Genomic DNA, 25,943 nt, shown 5'->3' with positions numbered 1-25,943 from the left:
AGAAGGAAATGGCAACGCACTCCAGTGTTCTTGCCTGGAGAATCCCAGGGACGGGGGAATCTGGTGGGCTTCGGTCCATGGGGTCGCACAGAGTCGGACACGACTGATGCAACTTAGCAGCAGCAGCAGCAGCAGCATACGTGTTCGTATTCTTTTGGTTTTATTCTTATGGCTTATGACAGAATATTGCCTATAGTTTCCTGTGCTATACAGTAAGTTCTTGTTGATCATCTATTTTATATGTAGTTCAGTTTAGTTCAGTTCAGTCGCTCAGTTGTGTCCAACTCTTTGCGACCCCATGAACTGCAGCACACCAGGCCTCCCTGTCCATCACCAACTCCCGGAGTTCACTCAAACTCATGTCCATCGAGTTGGTGATGCCATCCAGCCATCTCATCCTCGGTCATCCCCTTCTCCTCCTGCCCCCAATCCCTCCCAGCATCAGAGTCTTTTCCAATGAGTCAACTCTTCTCATCAGATGGCCAAAGTATTGGAGTTTCAGCTTCAGCATCAGTCCTTCCAAAGAACACCCAGGACCGATCTCCTTCAGAATGGACTGGTTGGATCTCCTTGCAGTCCAAGGGACTCTCAAGAGTCTTCTCCAAACCACAGTTCAAAAGCATCAATTCTTCAGCGCTCAGCTTTCTTCACAGCCCAACTCTCACATCCATACATGACTACTGGAAAAAACATAGCCTTGACTAGATGGACCTTTGTTGGCAAAGTAATGTCTCTGCTTTTAAATATGCTATCTAGGTTGGTCATAGCTTTCCTTCCAAGGAGTAAGCGTCTTTTAATTTCATGGCTGCAATCACCATCTGCAGTGATTTTGGAGCCCCCAAAAATAAATTCTGACATTGTTTGCACTGTTTCCCCATCTATTTGCCATGAAGTGATGGGACCAGATGCCATGATCTTCATTTTCTGAATGTTGAGCCTTAAGCCAACTTTTTCACTCTCCTCTTTCACTTTCATCAAGAGGCTCTTTAGTTCCTCTTCACTTTCTGCCATAAGGGTGATGTCATCTGCATATCTGAGGTTATTGATATTTCTCCCAGCAATCTTGATTCCAGCTTGTGTTCTTCCAGCCCAGCGTTTCTCATGATGTACTCTGCATAGAAGTTAAAAGAGCAGGGTGACAATATATAGCCTTGATGTACTCCTTTTCCTATTTGGAACCAATCTGTTGTTCCATGTCCAGTTCTAACTGTTGCTTCCTGACCTGCATACAGGTTTCTCAAGAGGCAGGTCAGGTAGTCTGGTATTCCCATCTCTTGAAGAATTTTCCACAGTTGATTGTGATCCACACAGTCAAAGGCTTTGGCATAGTCAATAAAGCAGAAATAGATGTTTTTCTGGAACTTTCTTGCTTTTTCGATGATCCAGAGGATGTTGGCAATTTGATCTCTGGTTCCTCTGCCTTTTCTAAAACCAGCTTGAACATCTGGAAGTTCACGGTTCACGTACTGGTGAAGCCTGGCTTGGAGAATTTTGAGCATTACTTTACTAGCGTGTGAGATGAGTGCAACTGTGCGGTAGTTTGAGCATTCTTACATCTCTATTAATCCCAAACTCCTAATTTATCCCTCCCTCCATCCCCTCTCCCTTTGGTGACCATAAATTTGCTTTCTATGTCTATGAGTCTGTTTCTGTTTCATAAGTAAGTCAATTCCTGTCATACTTTAGATTCCAGTTTTTTTTTTTTTTTTAATGGATCTGGTCAGCCAAATTATATGTGTTGTTTATACAAAAATATGGAGACCGGGACTTCCCTGGTAGTCCGGTGGTTAAGAATCCACCTTCCAATTTCAGGTTCAATTCCTTGTTGGGGAACTAAGATCCCACATGCTTCAATGCAACTAAATCCATGCAGTACAACCAGAGAATCGATATCATATGATAAATCTCTTTCTCCATCTGGCTTACTTCACTCAGTCTGACAATCTCTAGGCCCTTCAATGTTATTCCACGTGGCACTGCTTTGCCCCTTTTTATGGCTGAGTAATAATCTGTTGTATGTTTGTACCACATCTTCGTTGTCCATCCATCTGTTGAACATTTCCGTTGTTTCCATGTCCTGGCTATTGCAAGCAGTCCCGCAATGAACACTGGGGTGGATGGATCTGTGTGAATTATGTTTTTGTCTGGATGTATGCATAGGAGTGGGATTGCTGAGTCTGGTTTCCGTTTTTTGAGGAAACTCCATACTGTTCTCAGTATGTGGGTACAACAACTTACATCCCCACAAAAACAGCTCTTTTGTGTTTACTTTCTCTAAATAAATTCATGGCAAGAAAAATGTTTCATTAAGAAATCAACCTTGGATCAATTTATTGAGCAGCTGTCAAGAAGTCTGTTCCGATGTCCATCAAATTCAGAGAAGCCCTCTGTATTTGGGTCAAATAGGAGGCAGAAGTTTCAAAACCTCAAAAAAATGTCCTTTTTATTATTCACACTGTATCCCATATACATATATTGCTGATGCATCCCCATGGTTCTCTTTATTACCTTCTACACATCATTCAAGGTGTGACACTGTATGATATATTGGCTGTAATATGTTATGACTTTAATATGGTCATTGGGATTATACCTGAGAAGAGTCAGTCCTCAAGTCCAGTATCACATTATTTCTGTGGGAGAGCCGAGTGTCTTAAATTATCTAGCCATGAGGTCAGATGCAGCAGCAGAAAAGGGACATGACTAGACCTGGATTAATGAAAGCCCATGGGTGGGACACATGCCCACCTATGAACCACTTAGAGAAGCTCCTCAGTTTGAAACCAAAGATTTCAATAGTCTCCATATATTTTTAAAAATATTTATGTATTTACTTGTTTATTTATTTATTTTTGGCTGCTTTGGGTCTTTGTTGTGGTGCACAGGCTTCTCTCTAGTTGTGCTGCAAGGGTTTAGTTGCACCGAGGCAGATGGAATCTTAGTTCCCCAACCAGGATTGAACCGGCATCTCCTGAAATTGGAATGCAGCTTCTTAACCCCTGGACCACCAGCGAAGTCCTGGTCTCCATATATCATTGTATAAACAACACATATAGTTTGGCAGAGACCAGATCCACTAAAAAAACAAAAATGTACTGCTCTTAAATCTATGAAAATAACAAAAGCAGTGATCTTCACTGGTTTATTACACATGTATCATCATTGCCTTGTGGCCCCCCACCAGAGTCGGAAATAGCTAAACACATGAAGACCCAGAAGAGAGACCTGATGTGATTTTTACTGACCTCTGAAAATGTGGGGAAATATTTCAGGTGTCACTCAACCTGGAAGTTATCTTTCTACCCAAATCCAGATGACCTACAACCCCTTTCCAGTGCCTCCAAAGAGGAGAGACCATGACCGGGCAGGAAGCAGCTGCCCTAGGCATGTCACCAAGTCTACTGCAGGTGCCTGAGCTTTCTTAGCAGCCGGTCTTATAGGAACCTGGAGCAGTGAATTAGGAAGAGCAGCTGTTCAGGCTATAAAAACCCACTAGATGAAAGTTTGTGATTAAAATCGAGGTTCTGAGCTATTGTAGTGGGAGCCACTGAAGGGTCTCTGCAATCAGAAACAAAGTGCCACCTTGGACTCATAGATGCAGACAGTGGGGGGTGGGATCGAAGACCGCCAAGGACAGGCAGCCAGAGAGGGAGCAGGGCATGGATGGAGACGCTGCCCTGTGTTACGTCGCGTGAAGGAATGGTCCCGCTCCTAGGCCAGGAGACTTGAATTCACCGCACAGGCACTCACATTTTACTTGTGATTAGGGACTCATTTCTAGGCGTAGTGGATGAGTGTGTGTGTATCAGCTCAAATGTCACTTTCTTCTCATTGATCGGAAGAGGCTGCCTAGAGACTTGTGAGGATAAGGAGTCCAAATCTGGGGCTGTCCTGGATATAGGGGAAGAGGGGAATGGAGCCAGACCCTGGGTGTGGGGTTGGCCAGGGGGTTGAGGGGGAATGAACAAACTTGGTAACAAATCCTAGGCCTTAACTGGTAGGTAAATCGTATGTGGTTCTTGACCTGTGCTGCTGCTGCTGCTAAGTTGCTTCAGTCGTGTCCGACTCTGTATGACCCCATAGACGGCAGCCCACCAGGCTCCCCCATCCCTGGGATTCTCCAGACAAGAACACTGGAGTGGGTTGCCATTTCCTTCTCCAATGCATGAAAGTGAGAAGTGAAAGTGAAGTCGCTCAGTCGTGTCCGACTCTTCGTGACCCCATTGACTGCAGCCCACCAGGCTCCTCCATCCATGGGACTCTCCAGGCAAGAGTACAGTATGTACAGTCATTCCCAGTGCATCCTTTTGCTCTCATGATAAAGTTTTAAGTCCAAGGAATTCTTTAACCCTGGTGGTCCAGTGGTTAAGACTCCATGCTTCCAATGCAGGGGGTATGGGTTCAATCCCTTATCAGGGAAATAGATCCCACATGCCACAGAGTACAACCAAAAAAAAAAAAAAAATCAAACTTAAGACAAATACATCTTTGAAAATATTTACTATCAAATGCTGGGGCGCAGCTGACAAGCTGTCACAGCCTGTGCCAAACAAGGCCAGCTTCCACGTGAGCCCTAGGTGGGGAGAGTTGTGTCTGGTTCACACGCAGTCCTACCAGGTTATGAGAACCACACAGCCAAGCAGGGCTGAGAATTAGAACCATCTGTGACATTTCGTCCAAAGAAATGGAATAAATCCCTTCCTGGAAGGTTAAGTTGTGGCTGACGTAGGTCTTGGATTCACAGCCCCACATACTCAAGATAGAGACAACTCGAGGGCTGTGCACAAAAGCTGGGCGTCACCTGAGAAAAGCCACAATGCCACCCAAGTTCTGGACTCTCTGCAAATCGGCTGCCTTGCTCTTGGTGCATTCTCTTCTCACTAGTGATCACTTTTGATATTGAACCAAGTTTCTGATCTTCATCTTCATTGCCTGAGTGGAACAGGGTGCAATTTAGGAACCTGAGCCCTCTTTCTGTGTCACTGGCACTGGCTGACATTAAATACAAAACCACAGTCCTAACTACTGACATCAGGGTGTTAACCTCTCGCCAGGCACTGTGCTGAGTATGTTCCTTGTGTCCTTTATAACTCACAACACAACAAGAATGATACCTAGAGAGTCTTTTTTTTTTTTTTTTGCAGAAGAAAAGTTGAGATTTTTATTGTAATTACATGGAAATTATTTTTATCAATCTGATAAATTTATGATATAGAATCTTTAGGATTCAGTCTTTATGATATTGAATCTTTCAATTCACAAACATGATATATCTCTCCACTTATTTACATCCTGTTTCAATGGTTTTATCATTTTTCTCCATGTGTAGAACACCTTTCTTTTTATTGACATATAGTTGATTTACAAGGTTGTACCAGAACATCTTTTTTTAAGATCTATTCCTACATACTTAATATTTGCTGATGATATTGTAAGTAGTATCCTGTTTTGCTGCATTTTCTGTTTTTTTCTGGTATATAAAAATAAATTGATTTTTACACCCGGATTTTGTGTCCTGTTAACTACCAAATTCGCTTATACTTTGAGGTATTCTAGGTAGACAAACATATTAGCAAATAATGATAGTTTTACTTCTTCTATTTCAATCTTTACACATTTTATACTTTTTTTTCTTACTGCCATGGTTAAGACCTCCAGGACAAACCTAAATGAAAAAAAATCAGGATTTGGGGCATCCATGTCTTGTTCTTGGTCTTAAAGAGAAATGCTTTTACTGCTTTATCAACGATCACTATTGTAATCGCCTTTTTTGTAGATAATCTATATCAGATTAGGAAATTCCCTTTTATTCCTAACTTAAGCTAAAAGTGTTTTCATTTTTGGGGTTTAGTATGTCAGTCAGAGAAGGCGATGGCACCCCAATCCAGTACTCTTGCCTGGAAAATCCCTTGGAAGGAGGAGCCTGGTAGGCTGCAGTCCATGGGGTCGTGAAGAATCGGACACAACTGAGCGACTTCACTTTCACCTTTCACTTTGATGCGTTGGAGAAGGAAACGGCAACCCACTCCAGTGTTCTTGCCTGGAGAATCCCAAGGACAGGGGAGCCTGGCAGGCTGCCATCTATGGGGTCACACAGAGTTGGACACGACTGAAGCAACTTAGCAGTAGCAGTAGCAGAAAAACATTATGTTGGGAAGTTAAGAAGCATTCAGACCTAGAGCCTGGCTGTGTGGCAGACACTGTGCCCAGCGGTTGGCAGATATTTCTTCATGACAGCCCAGTAAGGCAAATGCTCAGGTTCATGATGAAGAGACACAGCGCTCTTGAGGAACTGGCCCACGATCTCTCACAGCTAGGAGGCGGCAGGGGTGGGATAGGAATTCAAGTGGTCTCAGGAAGTGGACCCCTAAACACCACCATGGAGCAGAGGAGACTCGGAGACCCAGGGAGGTGAACTCAGAGCCCAGGGTCACAGAGCTGAACCTGACCAGAGGCAGGAGTGGAACCCACGCTGTCTGACCCCAAAGCCTGAGCTCCCAGCTGCTCTCGGGTAGTGCAGAAGGTTGGTCCAGAAAAAGGCTTTAACTTTGTTAACCATTCTGTATAATACTGTGAGCTTCCCAGGTGGCTCAGTGGTAAAGAATTTGCCTGCCAAAGCAGAAGATGCAGGTTTGATCCCTGGATTGGGAAGAACCCCTGGAAGAGGAAATGGCAACCCAATCCAGTATTCTTGCCGGATAATTTTATGCACAGAGAAGCCTGGAGGGCCACAGCTCATGGGGTCTCAGAGCCAGACGACTGAGCAGGCACGCACATGAGGTTGCACTAACTGCCTCAGGAATTAAGGCAAGTGAAACATGTTCAATTTGTTGCTGCGTCACTGATACATATTCAATTTCCAGGCAAAGGCCTGGCAGGGAAAAAGTCTGAATCCTCAGATTTTGCTTCTAAAATCACCTGTGCTCTCTCCTGTTTCAGAGGAGACTGGCTGTGCTCACGCCTGCATCCGCATCACCCAAGGGAGGTAAGGCAGGCTTTCTCAGAGCCCTCCCGCTACCCGCCCTGGATGGCCTGACTTAGAGGCACGATCCGCACAGTGGGTTTTGAATCTCTGGGGCTGGTTTCTAGGTTTGTGGATGACGTCCAGCACAGACTGCTGCTTTACCACCACCCACTCACTGAGCCGCTCAAGAGCGGAGGAATGTGTGTGAATGTCACTGCCTAGACGGGAATCTGGATGCCTGCCAAAGCCAAGTACAAATGCTTTTGCATTGCCTCCGGCTTCCTTCTCTTCACACCCCTCCTCTCATGTATTCAAGGGACTTAAAGAGGGTGATGGCAGCCAAGTACTTTTATCCACACAGTCATTTTTATGCACAAACTCCAATCCCTTTGCTTCTCAAGGACAAGTCCAGGACACAACGTTTCCTATGGAAGCAAACTCAGAAAGCATTTAAATCAGAAAACAGTAGGGAGGGCAAGTGAAAGCTGTTCTCATTTACTGTATTGATGGTGAAACAGAAGCCCTACAAATATAATGATTTTTTTCCGATTCCTAGATCAATACATTTGATGTGAAAAAGTTTAATGTGAAGAAGTCTTGGAGACATATTTAATATTATGGATACCAAAGAGCTGTCACTTAGAGGTTTTTTTTTTTTTTTTTGATGGTTCCTGGTGTTTATTTGAAAGCAAGTCTTTTTTTGAAAATCTGACATACAGATTTTTCAGTACATGATGGAGCATTTTACGAGTAACAGTCCTTATGACATTATACCCAAGGCTAGAAACCACAGTGAGGTACTTAAAACTTTTTCTGTTTACTTGATTTTGACTGTATTGTGATCTGCTTCAATTAATTTTAATAATAAATTAGTTGTAAAATTAGTCTGGAAAAAATAAACTGGTTATTCATTGGGAGAAAAAAAAAAGCAAACAATGTTTGAGGAGGAGCATAAATTTAAGAGCAATACCTTGATGTGAAAGCCAGTCTGAAGCCTTGTTTTGTTGATAAAATCATACTCTGGTATTCCCCAGCCAATTTCACCAACATACTCAGGTTTATATTTAGCTGGCAAGCTTCTGTTCGAGGCAGGCCTCCATAAATATCTGAGATCTCCAGTTTTCTCTAATGCAGGATGCTTTTCTCCTATATAGGCAGTGTGCTGAGCAACTTGAGGGAGGTAATCTTTTACATAATCTGGGCCTTAAAACAGAAAGAAAAAAAAAACCTGAAAACCTCCACACTTTATTCTGAGATGCTTTGGTTATTCTAAATGGTGGAGATAATGCTAGCTAATGATTTTGTGCAGTCACTAATGACTGTGTGCACTCACTATGTTCCAGGTGCTGCCGTAAGCTTTTTAGATATATTAATTCAGTTGCTCCTTATAATAACCAAATGAAGTACGGGGTATTATTTTTCCCAATTTATAGATGGGGAAAACAAGGCCCAGAAAGATTAGTTACTTGTCCAGAGTCACAGCTAACAAGCCCTTCACTCTTTGACAGGCTGTCTCACAGATTGACCTCTTAATCACCCCACTACACGGCTTTCTTTATAACCAATTTAATACAAACATGTTCTTTTTTTAAAATTTTATTTTATTGAAATATAGTTGATTCACTATATTGTTAATTTTTTCTACACAGCATGACCTTGTTGTTTATCCATCCTATACATAAAATAGTTTGTCTGCTAATCCCAAACCCCTAATCCATCCTTCCCTGCTCCAAATCCAGCCTGGCAACAATAGGTCTGTTCTCTAAGTCTGTGAGTTTGTTTCTATTTCATAGATGATGTCATTTGTATCATTTTTTATTCCACATATAAGCCATTATATATAATATTTGTCATTCTCTGACTCACTTCACTTAGGATGATAATCTCTAGGTCCACCCATGCTGTTGCAAATGGCATTATTTCATTTTTTGTGGCTTAGTAATATTTCACTGGTGTTGGAGAAGACTCTTGAGAGTCCCTTGGACTGCAAGGAGATCCAACCAGTCCATTCTGAAAGAGATCAGCAATGGGATTTCTTTGGAAGGAATGATGCTAAGAGTTGTACTTGCTAAGATGCTAAGATGCACCTCATGCAAAGAGTTGACTCATTGGAAAAGACTCTGATGCTGGGAGGGATTGTGGGCAGGAGAAGGGGACGACAGAGGATGAGATGGCTGGATGGCATCACCGACTCGATGGACATGGGTTTGGGTGAACTCCAGGAGTTGGTGATGGACAGGGAGGCCTGGTGTGCTGCACTTCATGGGGTCACAAAGAGTCAGACACGACTGAGAGACTGAACTGAACTGAACTGAATATTTCATTGTAAATATGACCACATCTTCTCTGTCCATTTGTCTGTTGATGGGCATTAGGCTGTTTCCATGTCTTGGCCGTTGTGAATAGCTGACACATTCTATACACTAAAACTTCTCACTTATACCACATTTGCAGGATGTTGGTCTTTAAACATTGAAATATTTTATCTAGAGAGATAAAATCCTGAAATGAGGATTAGAAAGTTTCCCAAATGTATTAGAAGCCATGGGAAGATGGAGAAAATTGTCAGATTAAGAGGCCCAAAGGCAGGGGCATTAAATAAATATTGGTATTTTAAAAGAAAGACAATGAACAAAAAGGAATCAATGAATTGTGGAAGTGGGCAAAACAAGCAAAAATAAGAGGAGATCTGGGAAAAGATCGCTTACATATAATTGGTGTTGAAAGTTGATGATGTAAATGTGTAAAGTGAAGCCAAGAAGGGTCTGGTTAGAACAGACAATGAACTGCAGCCCAGGAAGTGTCTCAGAAGACCCAGAAGCAAAGTGGCTGAGGCACTGTCTGGGCAGATTGGAGAGACAAAAAGGAGCATCAGTCCTCTTACTGAGGGGAAGCCCAGACTTTGGAGACAGGTTTTGCTATGGTCTTGGTGTCACTTGGTGCCTTCTGGCTCCAGGGCCCCTCTGGCTTTGTCTTGGGTCATTGAGCTCAGGGTTTTCAGAGAGTACAAGTAATCGGGAGTTTGATTAAGTGCTCTGATGGAGAGATCAGTATGGTAACAAATCTGTTCCTAGAAAAGTCCTCCAAGCTTTCCAAGGAAACTGAAAGTGAGAGAAGTGGGACTTCCCTAGGGGTACATAAGAATCTGCCTGCCAATGCAGGGGCCGTGGGTTTGATCCCTGGTCCAGGAAGATCCCACATAACATTGAACAGCTAAGCCAGTACATCACAACCACTGAGCCCATAAACCACAGCAAGAGAAACCACTGCAATGAGTGTCCCCACTCCCCACAACTAGAGAAAGCCCATGCTCAGCAATGAAGACCCAGTGCAGTCAAAAATAAATCAAAATAAATACCTTGAAGCTGGGAAAGATTGAAGGTGGGAGGAGAAGGGGATGACAGAGGATGAAATGGGTGGATGGCATCACTGATGCAATGGACATGAGTTTGAGTAGGCTCCGGAAGATGGTGATGGACAGGGAAGCCTGGCATGCTGCAATCCATGGGGTTGCAAAGAGTCAGACACAACTGAGTGACTGAACTGAACTGAGCTGAATTAATTTAAAAAATTTAAAAAAAGAAAACATGAGAAATGGCTCTCCAGACACAAGACCCAGGCAGATGATTCCCCAGCTTCCTAATCACTGTGCTCCCTGGGATGCCTACGTGTTGACTGGCTCGTTTCCTGTGATGAATCCATTATGACAGCAGGTTCTCACTCAGGCAAAAGGACTCTGTATAGAGTGGCCTGAGCATGAAAAACTGTTTTCTCTCCCAAGTTAACCAGTCCTGAGGGCTCACTTACAAAGCTCCTGCCATAAGCACAAATTTGCAATCTCCTCCAAACAGGATGAAATTGTGACTGTTTTAGTCTTGCTGAAATTTCAGGGTATGCTTAGGCTGGTGTTTTCCCAAATGTGAAAGTGAAAGTGTTAGTTACTCAGGAATGTCTGACCATTTGCGACCTCATGGACTGTAGCCTGCCAGGCTCCTTTGTCCCTGGGATTTCCCAGGCAAGAACACTGGAATGGGTTGCAATTTCCTTCTCCAGGGGATCTTCCGGACCCAGAGATCGAACCCGGGTCTCCTACATTGTAGGCGGATTCTTTATCATCTGAGCCACTAGGGTAGACCAGTGTTTTCCCAAACGTTCCCCTAATGCTGCTCCCATGAGTGATATGACAATGCCTGGGTGGGGGCGGGGGTGCTCCACCATCGGGTACATTTGGGACAATGTCCATTTGCCTTTGAGAAATTCCCAGCCTACAAAAACATTTTAAAAGTTCTAAGAAATCCTGCATGAAATGAACCTGTTTGCAATTATGTAACCCAGCCTTTACCAAACTGATTTAAACGTGTATCTTATTTTCCACTGGGTCACCTGTACACATCCTGCAGACACCAGCAGAGTTGGGGAAATAATGATCCTCTTTGTAATGTTTCAGTTGTTGCTGAAATTTTGTCGTCCCCTCACGCCACTGCCAATGTGAGAGCAGATGTCTATCTATAGTTACTCCTCCTCACTCAGTGGACCACAATACATTTTTTAAAAGAACACTTTCTTGACAGCTGAGTCTAAACACTTCATTTTAGACAGAATCGTGGAAAGTGCATGTGCTTTGCAAGTCAAGCGTGGGGAGAGGGGCTCCCCAGAGAATCAAGCTTCTCTTTGGCTTTTCAGTCGAGCCACTGGACTTTCCTGACCGCCAGCCCTCCCCCACCCCACCCCCACCCATCTCCTGTGTGCTTTGGAAATAGCGTGATACAGTGTGCGTGGTACAGGAACTTCTGGGACAATTCTCCCAGGCTGTGGAGCTGACACAGGCACCCACCTTCACAGCAGAGCCAGCTGGTACCACCATCCTCAGTGAGCCAGATTCACAGCCGTCTCCTGGAGCCAGCCCAGTACTCACATAACCAAAAGATCTACTGTCACTGCTCAGCCAGCAATGCAGACATGGGGTTACCCTGATGGGCAGCTCCATAGGTGTCTGGCTTTGTGTGATTCATTATTCTGACCCTCATCCTCCAGAGCCAAGACTATCTGCTGGATCCAATTCCCTGCCTAAAAGCAAAACTCCCAATTCCTGTCCAATCCACAGTCTCTCTATTTTTCCTTTAACAACTAAGATGTCTGTTCGACCACTGTTGCTATGTCCCTTGGGGAGTTCCTATTTGTTTATCATCCTATGGGAAGCTTTTTTGGATCATTCATTCTCTCCCCAAAACTCCACCCCTCATTTGCCAGTCATGAAGTTGTCAGCTCCTGGGTTAATAAAATCGTCACGTGCCCATCTGTTTTGGAGGTCTCATTCACACCTGAAGATCAGCTCCAGTGGATGACCGGCAGCTATAATGTTTGAACAGAGCTGCCCAGCACTGATCCTCTGCCCAGAGGCTCACATCATGATGTGGGACGGAGGTGTACTTCCTTTCACACCTGGGCCAACTTCATGGGTTCTCATTTCTTCATCTTCCTGCCCTGGAGAAACTATGATCTCAAGGGCAGAGGGTAGATCCTATTTCCCCTGTATATGCCCAGCATGACCTGTTCATTAGTGTCTGAAATTCTAAAGCTACAGCTGAGGATGTAGTTTACAAGCTAAACTACTGTAGGGTCAAATCCTGACTTTGTCTTATGCTGGCTTTGTGACCCAGGGAATGTTATTCAGCCTCTGAATTTAGACTCATCTATAAAATGAGAAAAAAATACACACACTCCAGTGTTTACAATAGCCAGGACAAAGACGAAAACTAGATGTCCATTGACAGATGAATGGAAAAAAAGATGTGGTACAAATATACAATGGAACACCACTCGTCCATTAAAAGGAACGAAACTGCCATTTGCAGCCACATGAATAAACCTAGAGATTATCATACAAACTGAAGAAAGCAGACGAAGACAAATATCATGTGATATTACTTACAGTTGTCATCCAATTTAAAAAGGATACAAATGAATTTATTTACAAAACAGAAATAGACTCACAGACATAGAAAAAAAAAATTTACGGTTACCAAAGGAAAAAAGGGGGAGGACGGATAAATTGAGTTTGGGATTGACAAATACACACCACTAAATATAAAATAGATAATCAACAGAGACCTAATGTATAGCACAGGGAACTATGTTCAATATCTTTCAAGAACCTGTAATAGAAAAGAACCTAAAAACTATATATCATTATCCTGTACACATGAAGTAACACAGCATTAAAAATTAATTAATTATAATTTTTTAAAATGATTGAAAAAAAAAGAATAGTGATGCCTGTCTGATGGCTTTGCTGGAGGGAGAGGAGATAATTTTGTGGAAAGAAGTGCTTATCTGATGATCTGGCGCATAATATACATCAACATGACTATTTATGTCTCTTCCTCTCTCTTGTTTGTTTGTTTCTCATTTTAATTTGATGCTTTGTCTTACCTGTTATATTTTTTAAAGTATATTTTAGGAACTTTCACTAATAATTTATGTCTTATTGTGAATAAACTTCAAAGCCTTTCCTGAGAGCTCTTCTAGTTCAAGGGTTGACAAACTTTTCCCACAAAGGGCCAGAGAGGAAATATTTTTCACTTTGTGTTTGGGGCATACAGCCTCTGTCTCAACTCCACGGACACTATGTAAACAAATGGTCATGGCTGGGATATAAATAAAATTTTATTTATAGACATTGCAATTTTAATCTCATGTAATTTTCACATCTTACAAGCTGCTATTCTTCTTTTGCTTCCCCACTCCCCCACCCCCTACTATTTGAAAAAATAAAGAACATTCTTTGCTCGCAGGTGGCAGGACAAATTTGACCCAGAAGCCATAGTCTGTCAATCTCTGAAGATGAGGGACAGGAATGAAGCAGATGCCATGGAGGCTGGAAAGAGCCCAGATCAGAAAATCTGACAGCTTTCCAACAAGTGTCACCTGCTGCCAACACCTGGAAAGGCCCTGCCTGTGGCACGTGTCAGCAGAGAAAGAAAGTTCCATCCTGAGGCAGGTGTTTCTTTCTGATTTCTCTCCTGCATTTGCAGTGTTTCAGTTAATTAATGAAGTAACTCATTTATTCACTTGTTCTCTGACTTATGCATTCATTCATTCAACAAATAATTATTGAACTATATGCCAGGCACTGTTCCCAGTGTTATGCAAAGAGCAGCGAACAAAGCCAAGACCTGCCTTCAGGGAGCTTCTCTTCTCACTGAGAGGCAGGTGATATTAATAAACCATCCTTCAGCATCTCTCATCTGGCTTCTAACCTTCTAACTAGTCTCAGCTCTTGTGTCTCCTAACAAACATGAAATGGTTTTCTCTGGGGCCTATATCTTTTTTCAACCAGATTCCTTAGGATGGCTAACTAGTGTCTTCATGAACTGGAGTCTTACTGTCCTTCACATTTTCTCATGATCAGAACTCATCTTTCAAGGCTTACTGTGAGTGCTGCCTTTTCTGGAAAACATCTCAAATCCTGCCAAGTCCAAATTAGACACTCAGCATGCTGCCTTCAACAGTAGTTTCTTTTGATTTCATCTTTAAAAATACAGTATTAATTGGATCTACTCTATTTGTAAGCTCTTAGAGGGTAAAGGTTTTTATTTATCTTTGTAAATACTTAAAAACTTTTTAATTGAAATAGATTCGACATAAATCCTGTATACATTTAAGGTATACAACATGTTGAGTCAATACATTTATATATTCTAATATGATCACCATTGTAGTGATAATTAGCACATCTATCATTTCCTTTTAGTGGCTGGACTAAACTATTTAAAACTAGTCTCTTAGCAATTTTGATAATTCCATATTGTTGTCCATAGTCACTATGCTGTACATTAGATCTCTAGGCTTATTTGCTATTCTTTGAGTGTGTACCTTATTTTTTAGAATTTGTCTCTTTAAACAGCATCTGTTTTATTGCACCCATTCCCAGCCCCTGGTAACCACAATTTTACTCAAGTGTGTGAATTTTTTAGATTTCACTATAAGTGATATTATATAGCATTTTTCTTTCTCTGTCTGACTTATTTCACTAAGCATAATACCCACCAGGTGGCAAATGGAAAATGTCCTCTTTCTCATGCATATAATATTTATTTATTGTTTATTTATTATATTTTTATACACATATATTTATTTATTATATGCCTGCAATGGCAACCCACTCCAGTACTCTTGCCTGGAAAATCCCATGGACAGAGGAGCCTGGAAGGCTGCAGTCTACGGGGTCGCTGAGGGTCGGACACGACTGAGCAACTTCACTTTCACTTTTCACTTTCCTGCATTGGAGAAGGAAATGGCAGCCCACTCCAGTGTTCTTGCCTGGAGAATCCCAGGGACAGGGGAGCCTGGTGGGCTGCCATCTGTGGGGCCTCACAGAGTTGGACACGACTGAAGTGACTTAGCAGCAGCAATCTCTATAAAAGTCTTAATGACCAACACAGTGCTTGGAACATGTAGGTCCTCAAGAAACATGTGTTGATGCTGAAGAGAATTGTTGATTGAATAAAGGAATTAAAGAATTCCATCAAAGGGCTTCCCTGGTGGCTCAATGGTAAAGAATCTGCCTGCCAATGCAAGAACACAGGTTTGATCCCTGGTCTGGGAAGATCCCATATGCCGTGGAGCAACTAAGCCTGGGCATCCCAACTTCTAAGCTTGCGCCCTCAAGTCTGGGAACTGCAACTGCTGAGCTTACCCAGCACAACTACTGAAGCTCACATAACCCAGAGCTTGTGCTCCACAACAAGAGAAGCCAAAGCAGTGAGAAACCCATGCCCTGCAACTAAAGAGTAGCCCCCACTCTCCAAAATTAGAGAAAGCCCACACAAAGCAATGAGGAGCCAGCACAGTCAAAAAGAAATAAATTATATTTTAAAAAAGGAATTACAGCATAAGATGGCAAGTATATAAAGTCATGCTGAGGGAAAAGCAAGCGATTCTCTAATTTTCAGAACTCCCTTAGACCTTCCTAGTCTGTACTTCATGATACAAAAGTTTAGGGTGAGGTCAGAGAAAGAATTGCTTTTCACAACACTTATTCTGAATAGTTGGAACAGAGAAGGGTGGATGCTCACAGTAATATCAATTTATCCCATTATATGGCCTCACGAGGCTAATTTTCCACCTCAGTGACCAAAACGAAACACACCAAGGAAATAAATCAAAAGGTACTGAATGGAACATGGAACTGTTTTAATACATATATTTGAAAATATGTTGACAATATGGGCATAAACAGGCCATTGCAAATGCACCATGCAGAAGAGCAGGACTTGTTGGGGGGATCACACCAAGACAGAGGTCAGAGGGCAAGATGCGAATACTAAACTCTAAGGGACACCTGTCACACCTAGGCACATGGGGAAAAGAGAAGAGACAGTAATAGAGATTAATTGTTGTAACTGCTAATGTACACAGGATTCTCCATTTCCAACCATTAGCACAGGATGGACTCATGGACTGGAACATTTTAAAACCACATTTCAATCAAATTCATGCAATTATTCAATAGATCTAATCCCTGAGTGAACTGAAAGACTCAATTTGTCAATATGTATTTGGAAGATGGCAGAGGGGAAGACTCTGAGCTTACCTCTTTCCATGGGCACACCAAAATTACAACTATTTAAAGACCAACTGTTGATGCAAAAATCCAGAAGACAAGCAGAAAAGATCGTCTACAACTAGATATATAAAGAAGGAATCATATTCAGATGTACACAAGGGAAGGAGACACAGTATCCCCAGGGGTGTGATCAATAGATGGGAGAATAGTCCTGAATGGACTGGAGTACCATACAGTCTAAAGAGACCACGTTCTCCTTCAGAAAGCATTGTCTGCTCTCAGGACAGATTTTATTATTCTCTGAAACTGTAAAGTACAGCTTGATCCATGTTTCATGTGTGAGCTCAGGCTTCTCAGCTGTTTTAGGAGCTTCCTGTCTCTCTGCTCATCAAGTGGCCCCAAGTTAGTTCCCTTAGAGACTCCAGCTGTCTTCTACTTGCTTTGAAACCTCCATAGCTTTCTAGGCGGTGTGGTGCACTAAGCGAAAGCTTGGTGATGTTTGTTAAAAGAACAGCTACTTTATCATGAACTTACTGATGTAATCTAAAAGTATATAATTCCGTGTTTTTCCCGGTGAGCACAGAAAGAAGGTAACATCAAAACTTCTGTAAACATCTCGGGACTTTCACTTAGAAAATAAAACAGACACACTCATCTTGACAAAACTGCAACCAGATGATTCTCCACGTTTATCTCGTGTGAAGAGAAAATCTAAGTAGACAATAAATAGGTTTTATTTTGTTTGGTTTTGACTTGGAATCTTCTCGTATAAATGTGCACAAAATGGTCAATTTATGATAAGGAACTCTTTGCCATTCATGAAGACAGGCTCAAGATGTTCCCATGAGAAAAGATATTAACAAGACATACGTATTTAGAACTAATTTTAAAGACCCACCGGAAAACTGCTCTGCAAGTAACAGGAAACTCATTGCAAATGAATTAAATAATAAGGGAAATTATTGTGTCATATAGTAAGATCTTCTGAGGTTTAAAGAATCCAGACTTGCTTAATGCTGTAGCCCACTATTGTGTTCAGAAGAACAGGCTTTACCTAGATCTGTGCTCTGCAATCCCCAGGGGACCAGGCTGCCTTCAGGCAAGCTCCCCTTGAGGCTCCAGGGAAGCTGTCACAGCTGCAGGTATCATAATACCCAAGGCAGGAGGGAGTGTTTCACCAGTGGAGAAGCCCTTCCTCGAAAACCCAGGTGAATTATTCTCTCATTTTATTGGTGGGAATTGAGTCATTTATCTCTTCCTAAAACCAAGCCCTGGCAAGAGGACTGGATTTCAGTGACTGGCATGGATGAATCAGGGTTTTACTCCGAGTCATATGAGGCCAAATTATGTGACCAAACAAAACGGGGGCTCCCTGGAAAGGAGGAACGTGTGAGCCCTCTGACTTGTCCGCTACGGAGCTTTGAGAAACTCGTCACAGGAAAAAAAGGAAAACACACCAATGCAAAATTTTTTTTATACTGCTTTGCAATCCACTTTTTACAGTTTTATTTATTTGCTGCAAGTGTGCTTTCTCTAGTTGCTGCAAGTAGGGGCTACTCTCCAGTTGTGGTGAGCAGGCTTCTCACTGTGGTGGCTGAACCGTCTCACAGGTTCAGCAGTTCAGATGCATGGGCTTAGCTGCCCCTAGGCGTGGTAACTTCCCAGGCCTGAGACAGAACTCATGTCCCCAGCATTGGCAGAGGGACTCTTAACCACTGGACCATGAAAATGAAGTCAGTCGTGTCCGACTCTTTGTGACCCCATGAACTGTAGCCTACCAGGCTTCTCAGTCCATGGGATTTTCCAGGCAAGAGTACTGGAGTGGGGTGCCATTCCCTTCTCCAGGGGATCTTCCCGACCCAGGGATTGAACCCGGGTCTCCTGCATTGTAGGCAGATGCTTTACCCTCTGAGCCACCAGGGAAGCCCTAAAATCTACTTTTATAACACATAACATTATTTGAAGTGGCTACTTTACTGTCTGGTTCTTGATCACATGAATTATAATTCATTTAGTGTTTATGCTCTCATGCTTGAATAGATGACTTTATGCTGAAACAGAAAGGTAGAGGCAAGCCAGGGGCCCAGATGACCTCATCCACACACAGTGCAAGGGAGAGAGGGCGGTGTTCCTCTCAGACCTTCTGAGCTAGAGCAGAGGTGGGCAAACTGTCCTAGGAGAGGCTGCAAAGGAAACGGTTCAGGCTCGGGGGCTTTGCCTTGTCTGTCACTGCATCTCAGCCCTGACTCTGCAGCACAAACCATAGATAGTATGTAGATGAAAGTGTATCTGTATACCAATGAAACTTGACTTATGAACACTAAAATTGGAATTTTACATAACTTCACATGTTACAAAGTATTCTTCTTTGAATTTTTTAAACCACTTAGGAAGTCAAAACCATTTCCAGCTGTAGTTAAACCAAGGATTGAACCTGATTTGGTCCACAGGGCACAGCTGAAGACCCCTGATCTGGAGGGGGTCTCATATGTGTCTTTTTATCTGACACTTTTTCCATGCATGGTTTAGACAGAAAGCTTCTCTATTTGCTAGAATCAAATAGTTGGTTATATGGCTGCAAAAATAAATGCTTTATTGAAATGACTCAGTTCAGTTCAGTTGCTCAGTCGTGTCCTACTCTTTGCAACCCCATGAATCACAGCACGCCAGGCCTCCCTGTCCATCACCAACTCCCAGAGTTCACTCAGACTCACGTCCATCGAGTCAGTGATGCCATCCAGCCATCTCATCCTCGGTCATCCCCTTCTCCTTCTGCCCCCAACCCCTCCCAGCATCAGAGTCTTCTCCAATGAGTCAACTCTTCGCATGAGGTGGCCAAAGTATTGGAGTTTCAGCTTCAGCATCAGTCCCTCCAAAGAAATCCCAGGGCTGATCTCCTTCAGAATGGACTGGTTGGATCTCCTTGCAGTCCAAGGGACTCTCAAGAGTCTTCTCCAACACCACAGTTCAAAAGCATTAATTCTTCGGCACTCAGCCTTCTTCACAGTCCAATTCTAACATCCATACATGACTACTGGAAAAACCATAGCCTTGACCAGGGATCAAACCTTTGTTGGCAAAGTAATGTAATGTCTCTGCTTTTGAATATACTATCTAGGTTGGTCATAACTTTTCTTCCAAGGAGTAAGCATCTATTAATTTCATGGCTGCAGTCACCATCTGCAGTGGTTTTGGAGCCCAAAAAATAAGGTTACTTTTCAAAAAAATAATCAAAATGTTTATTTAATTGGCTGAGTTGGGTCTTATTTGCAGCATGTGGGATCTTCAGTCTTCGTTGCAGCATTCTGGATCTTAGTTGCAGCATGTAGGATCTAGTACCCTGACCAAGGATTGAACCGGGGCCTCCCCAACCTTCACTGGGAGCTCAGAGTCTTAGCCACTGAATCACCAGGGAAGTCCAAAAGAGGTTACTTTTTATTTGTACACAAGGTCCCAGAAGAGAGTATTGCCTTATTCTACTTTGGCCCCATCTCATTTCTGACTCTGTGATTGTTGATATTATTAAGAGTTGCATAAGTGACCAGTCAGGAGATGTAAATATAGTTAACCTGCCAGTGCAGATAAAAACCTAGAAAAGTAGGTGGGATGATAAATGATATAGATAGACTGGAAATAATAACATAAGTAAGAATGGCACTGGTTTTACCCACCCCTGGAAGAGCTGAGTGGATACACATTTCTCTCTGTTCATGTTCTGAGTAATGATGGTAATCACTGCCTAATCCAGAGAGAAGAACTTAACTAACACAGGGCTGGGTAGAAACAGCTGCTATGGGTTGTAAAACATACCATTGACTTAATGCTGGGTTTGCTTCCAAAAGAGAAAAGAAAAGAAACTTACCACTTTAAATGTAGGCATTGATAGCAAAGTACATAAAAATTACAGAGGAATTAGAATGCAATTTATGAAATTAACACTTTTTAGCCTTAATGAAATATGGCCATTCCTTCTCTATCCCCCAGATAAACAGGACACCAGGAAAGGGTTGTTTATTTCTAGATGGCCATAAGTGACTCCAGTTTAGACCAGGGCAATTTAGAAAGTGGTATTTCTCCAGCTTGTGAATTATATAATAAATGCGTAAAGATAACTTTAAGGGGACTTGCCAGGCAACCCAGTGATTAAAACTCAGTCCTTCCAGTGCCTCCACTGCAGGGGCACTTGGTTCGATCCCTCAATGGGGAACTAAGATCTCACATGGCCCATATTGCATGGCCAAATAAATAAATAAGAATGGCTTTAAAATGACTAAAAGTAGGTTGCAAGAAAAACTTGTGAGCCCCCTATTGGGATTATTGAGAAATGTTTGATTATAAAAAGCAGGTAAGCAGTAATCAACAGATTGGTACTCTCTACATTTTTGTATCTTTTTAAATTCATTTTTTATCAGAGTTGATTTACAATGTTGTGTTGATTTCTGCTGTACAGCAAAGTGACTCATTTATATACATATATGTACATTCTTTTTCATATTCTTTTCCATTTTCTTTTATCCCAGGATATTGACTACAGTTCCCTCTGCTATACAGTAGGAACTTGTTGTTTATCCATTTGATACGTTTTTTTAAAAATCTTTTTTTTGGTCCCGCCCAACCAGGGATCAAACCCATCCCCCCTGCAAGGCTAGCATGGAGTCTTAACCACTGGCCTACCAGGCTCCCTGTATCCTTTTGTTACACCGTTACACTTTTCTCCTCAGCCAGCCAGGGGACTGCTTGTGTTCCCAGGTACTAGTCAAGGGGATTGAAATGAAACAAGTCCTTGTTTATTTCAAGAACAAATTCATAATACTGAGGCATTTTGCTTTAAAATGAGTTTGTAGCATATGGCCAAAGTGACAGTGCTCTCATCTCTGGGTCCAGCCCTTAGAACTGGCATCTACCACTTCCTGTGGTAAGTGGGTGATGCTATCTAATTGCAATTTTGGTCTGCGCTTCTGTAACAACTAAGAATATTGAGCATTTTGTGCTGATTTGCCATCTGTATGGCTTCTCTGATAAAGGGTCCAAGTCTTTTGCCCTTTTTAGTGTGTGTGTTATTTCCTTATGGAGAAATTTGAGAGTTATTTCTGGATACAAGTCTTTAATCAATATGTATTTTGCAAATATTTGCTTCTAGTCTGTCATTCTATTTTTATCCTCCTAACAGTGTCTTATGAAGAATAGAAATTTTAACTTTGATAAAGACCAATTTATAAATTAACTCTTTTATGGATCATCTTTAAGATGTTGAGTCTAAAAAGTTATTTTCCTAACCCAAGGTCACATAGGTTTTCTCTTATGTTTTCTTTAGAAGTTTTATAGTTTGGGGTTTTTCATTTAGGTTTATGATCCATTTCAAGTCATTTTTTTGTATCTGTCAGGAATTCCTTGGCAGTCCAGCAATTAGAACTCTGTGCTTCCACTGAAGGGGGGCCCAGGTTTGATCCCTGGTCAGGGAACTAGGATCCCACAATTTGCATGGTTAAAAAAAATGTATATGATGAGAGACATGCATTGAAGTTCAACTTTTTTGTGTGTGGCTATTCAATTGTTTTAGCAACACTTGTTTAAAAGACTGTCCCTTCTCAAGTCAGATAGACAAAGACAAATATCATATGATAGCACTTAGATGCAGAATCTAAAAAATGATGCAAACAAACTTATTTATAAAACAGAAATAGACTCCCAGACATAAAAAACAAATTCATGACTACCAAAGGGAAAAGAGAGGGGAGGGATAAATGAGGAGTTTGAGATTTACATGTACATACTACTATATATAAAACAGATAGCCAACAAGGACCTACTGTATAGCACAGGGAACTATACTCAATATTTTGTAATAACTTAAATGGGGAAAGAATTTGAAATCGAATAGATACATGTATATATGTATAACTGAATCACTTTGTTGTACACTTGAAGCTAACACGTTGTAAATCAACTATTATTCAGTATAAGATAAAAATTTTAAAAACATATTTTAAATAAAAAATAAATAAAAGACTCTCCTTTGTCCAGTGAACTCCCTTTGCACCTGTATACACACACACACATTCACACAGCATTAGTTAACTGGGTCCCTTTGTAAAATATATTTTTTACTCCAGGCTGCAGTCAGGAAAGTTTGAAAGCCACTGATATAATGGTCACCTGAATTACTTCTTTCCCTCTGCTTTGGTCTCTTGATCATACCTATCACCTACACATTCAGTCCCTCCTACTCTTCAGTTTTCCCCGTCTCTCTGGAATTTCATTTTCTGTGCAGTGTATTTATGATTGTCTCAGGACACCATTGTTGTCACTGCCCCTTCAACTGTTCCCTCTTCTTTGTTGTACAGGGAAATGATGAAATGCTTTATTTCCCTCAACCAAGTTTATATCATATAATTTACACTCTGCCCTTTCATTCAATATGTCTTGAGGCTTGCAATGGGTTTACAGCAAACCATTTCCTTTTTCATTTATTTTGCTTTATTGGGTGGTTTCTGGTGTGCAGCAGAGAAAACGGACCATATTTTATCTGAATTCTATTGCAGACTAGGTTTGCAACCTTCTCAAAGACTGCTTCTCAGGCTGTTTCTTATCTGAACAATGAAACCACATCTGACAACCTCATGCAGTTATAGTAAGACTTGGGAGCTACGGTGTGTAGGTAAGCTGTGTCTATACACGAACCTGGCACTTGGCACATGCCTGGCGGTAGCTATTACCATAGTACCCTCATTCTAACCATTTCTGCTATTTCCATCACCTTTTGCCATCCCTGTATCTTCTCTATTAATGCTAATAAACAAGATTAGGCCTGAGATAACTGAATGCAATACCCTGAACTGTTATAGTGAGAAGTGTTTAATGATATTACACAGAAAGTATCACGGTGCCAAACAGATGAACATCGGATTTAAACTTGCTCTAAAAAGAAATACTATTCTTCCACAAAGAAGACCTTAAAATCTTCCTCCCACTGTCAAGGTGAACAGAAAAATGTTCCTCTCTAAAGGGAAATGAGATTCAAATTGGACCCTGTTTAAAAGCTATCATCTCGCTCCAAAATCACTGTAGATGGTGACTGCAGCCATGAAATTAAAAGACGCTTACTCCTTGGAAAGAAAGTTATGACCAATCTAGACAGCATATTAAAAAGCAGAGACATTACTTTGTTAACAAAGGTCCATCTAGTCAAAGCTATGGTTTTTCCAGTAGTCATATATGGTTGTGAGAGTTGGACTATAAAGAAAGCTGAGCACCAAAGAAGCGATGCTTTTGAACTGTGGTGCTGGAGAAGACTCTTGAGAGTCCCTTGGACTGCAAGGAGATCAACCAGTCCATCCTAAAGGAGATCAGTCCTGGGTGTTCATTGGAAGGACTGATGTTGAAGCTGAAACTCCAATACTTTGGCCACCTGATGCGAAGAGCTGACTCATTTGAAAAGACCCTGATGCTGGGAAGGATTGAGGGCAGGAGGAGAAGGGGATGACAGAGGATGAGATGGTTGGATGGCATCACCGACTCAATGGACACGAGTTTGAGTAAACTCCAGGTGATGGACAGGGAGGCCTGGTGTGCTACCGTCCATGGGGTCTCAAAGAGTCAGACACGACTGAGCAACTGAACTGAACTGAACTGAATCTTTCAGTCCTTCATGAAGAGGACAGGGAGCTATGAGCCTACTCTATATGTGTTATGTTTTCTTCACTACACATTAAAAATAATATAGGAGCCAAGCTATGAATTCCTAGATCCCTAGTCTAGGTAGACCCTACCTGATCATCAATAGTTGAAATTCTGGTAGCCTGTATAGTTGTTCTATTTTTGTACTATATCACCACAGTAATAAGCTTAATCATTTTTATTTACACACAGCAAGTGTCTAGATGTTCTTCACCATAATTAATTAATTATTATTCATCCTAATTATAAAAGCTGACCTCATGGAGAAGTCACAGGTCAAAAGTGTTTTGATGCTTCTTTGTAGAAACTTAGTGAAAAACCCATCAACTGGATGCTTGTATATTTGTATTTGGATGTTCTAAGAAAATATTCATCTGAGCTTTAATGAGTCTGACGCTGCACTTTCCAAAATGGTAACCACCCTAGTGGTTTTGGGAACTTGTTGAGGGTCCGGTCCAAAATGAGACATGCTGTGAGTTAAATTCACATCCCAGATTTCGAAGACTTAGTACAAAAGAAAGAATGTAAAATTTTCTATTTATAACTTTTGACATTGATTTCATATTAAAATGATAACCATATGGATATATTGGATTAATAAAATACATTATTAAAGTGATTTCACCTGATTTAACTTTTAGAATTTGGCTTCTAGGGGAAACTATAAGTATCTTGCAATAACCTATAAGGGAAAAGAATCTGAGAAAGAATATATAACTGTGTGTGTACATCTGAGTCACTTTGCTGTACACCCGAAACTAGAATAACATTGTAAATCAACTACTACACTCCAGTAAAAAAAAAAAAGCGTGGTTCCTAAGACATTTTGAATTATATATGTGGGCTGCATATGATTCCTTTTGAACGGTGTTGGTGTGGAATGTGGAAACCTGTGAAATTCTATGGTACTTAAGCTGGTGGATCATTATAAACGTGGCTCATGATGAGTGGGGAAATTGTTGCAATGTTTGTTTGTTAGAGAGGGCGAGGTCTTCAGGGCACATAACTGGCTGAAGAGTCAGACAGAAGCCATCTGGAAGGGTCTATTCAGGTGACCAAAACGAAACTGCAGTGAGCAACCGTGTTTATGCAGGGGAAGAGCTGGTGGCTTGGCTATGTGGCTATGTGACCACACCCTGTCCCTGCAAATACTGTGTGACTTGTTACTCATCCCTGAAACCTGCCCCCCAGGTTTCTGTCGCTAATTGCTCACAGTCAGATCCCTTTTACAATGAGATTACACTCCAGACAGGACGTGTTATACATGCTGACAGCTCGGGAGCATCTACGCTTTCACTCCACATAATACTCATGTTAGGTCACATGATGGCTTCAAACGAAGCAGCGAGCATGACGGGCAATCTAAGTGGTGACAAGCAGAAATCCTCAGGATCTGTAGTCCTTGGGATCATACAGACACAAAAGAACCTTAAAGACAGAAGGTTTTGAAGTTAGAGCCATCACGTGTGGATGCTAAGTCGCTTCAGTCGTGTCTGAGACCCCCTGGACTGTAGCCAACAAGGCCCCTCTGTCCATGGGATTTCCCACACAAGAATACTGGAATGGGTTGCCATGCCCTCCCCTAGGGGATCTTCCTGACCCAGGGATCAAACCCGTGTCTCTTCTGTCTCTCTCCTGTATTGGCAGGATCATGCTTTACCAGTATTGCCACCTGGGAAGACCTGGTTAAAGAATCTGCCTGCAATGCAGGAGACCTGGGTTCAATGCCTGGGT

At 41.9% G+C, this 25,943-nt stretch overlaps 1 protein-coding gene across 1 annotated transcript in view; it reads right to left on the bottom strand.

Annotated features, from left to right (window-relative positions):
• The window catches only part of CUNH4orf45 (chromosome unknown C4orf45 homolog), a 128,641-nt gene that overhangs the window by 69,972 nt on the left and 32,726 nt on the right, over window positions 1-25,943 (bottom strand). Inside the window, exon 2 of the mRNA XM_040251279.1 lies at window positions 7,935-8,167. Within this exon, the coding sequence (XP_040107213.1) occupies window positions 7,935-8,167 (233 nt within the window). The remainder of the gene's footprint in view (window positions 1-7,934; window positions 8,168-25,943) is intronic.

Source organism: Oryx dammah, unplaced genomic scaffold (assembly GCF_014754425.2).
Source record: "Oryx dammah isolate SB20612 unplaced genomic scaffold, SCBI_Odam_1.1 HiC_scaffold_12, whole genome shotgun sequence".
NCBI lineage: Eukaryota > Metazoa > Chordata > Mammalia > Artiodactyla > Bovidae > Oryx > Oryx dammah.
Note: the sequence above shows the minus strand (reverse complement) of the source record. Positions and strands in the feature narration are given on the sequence as shown.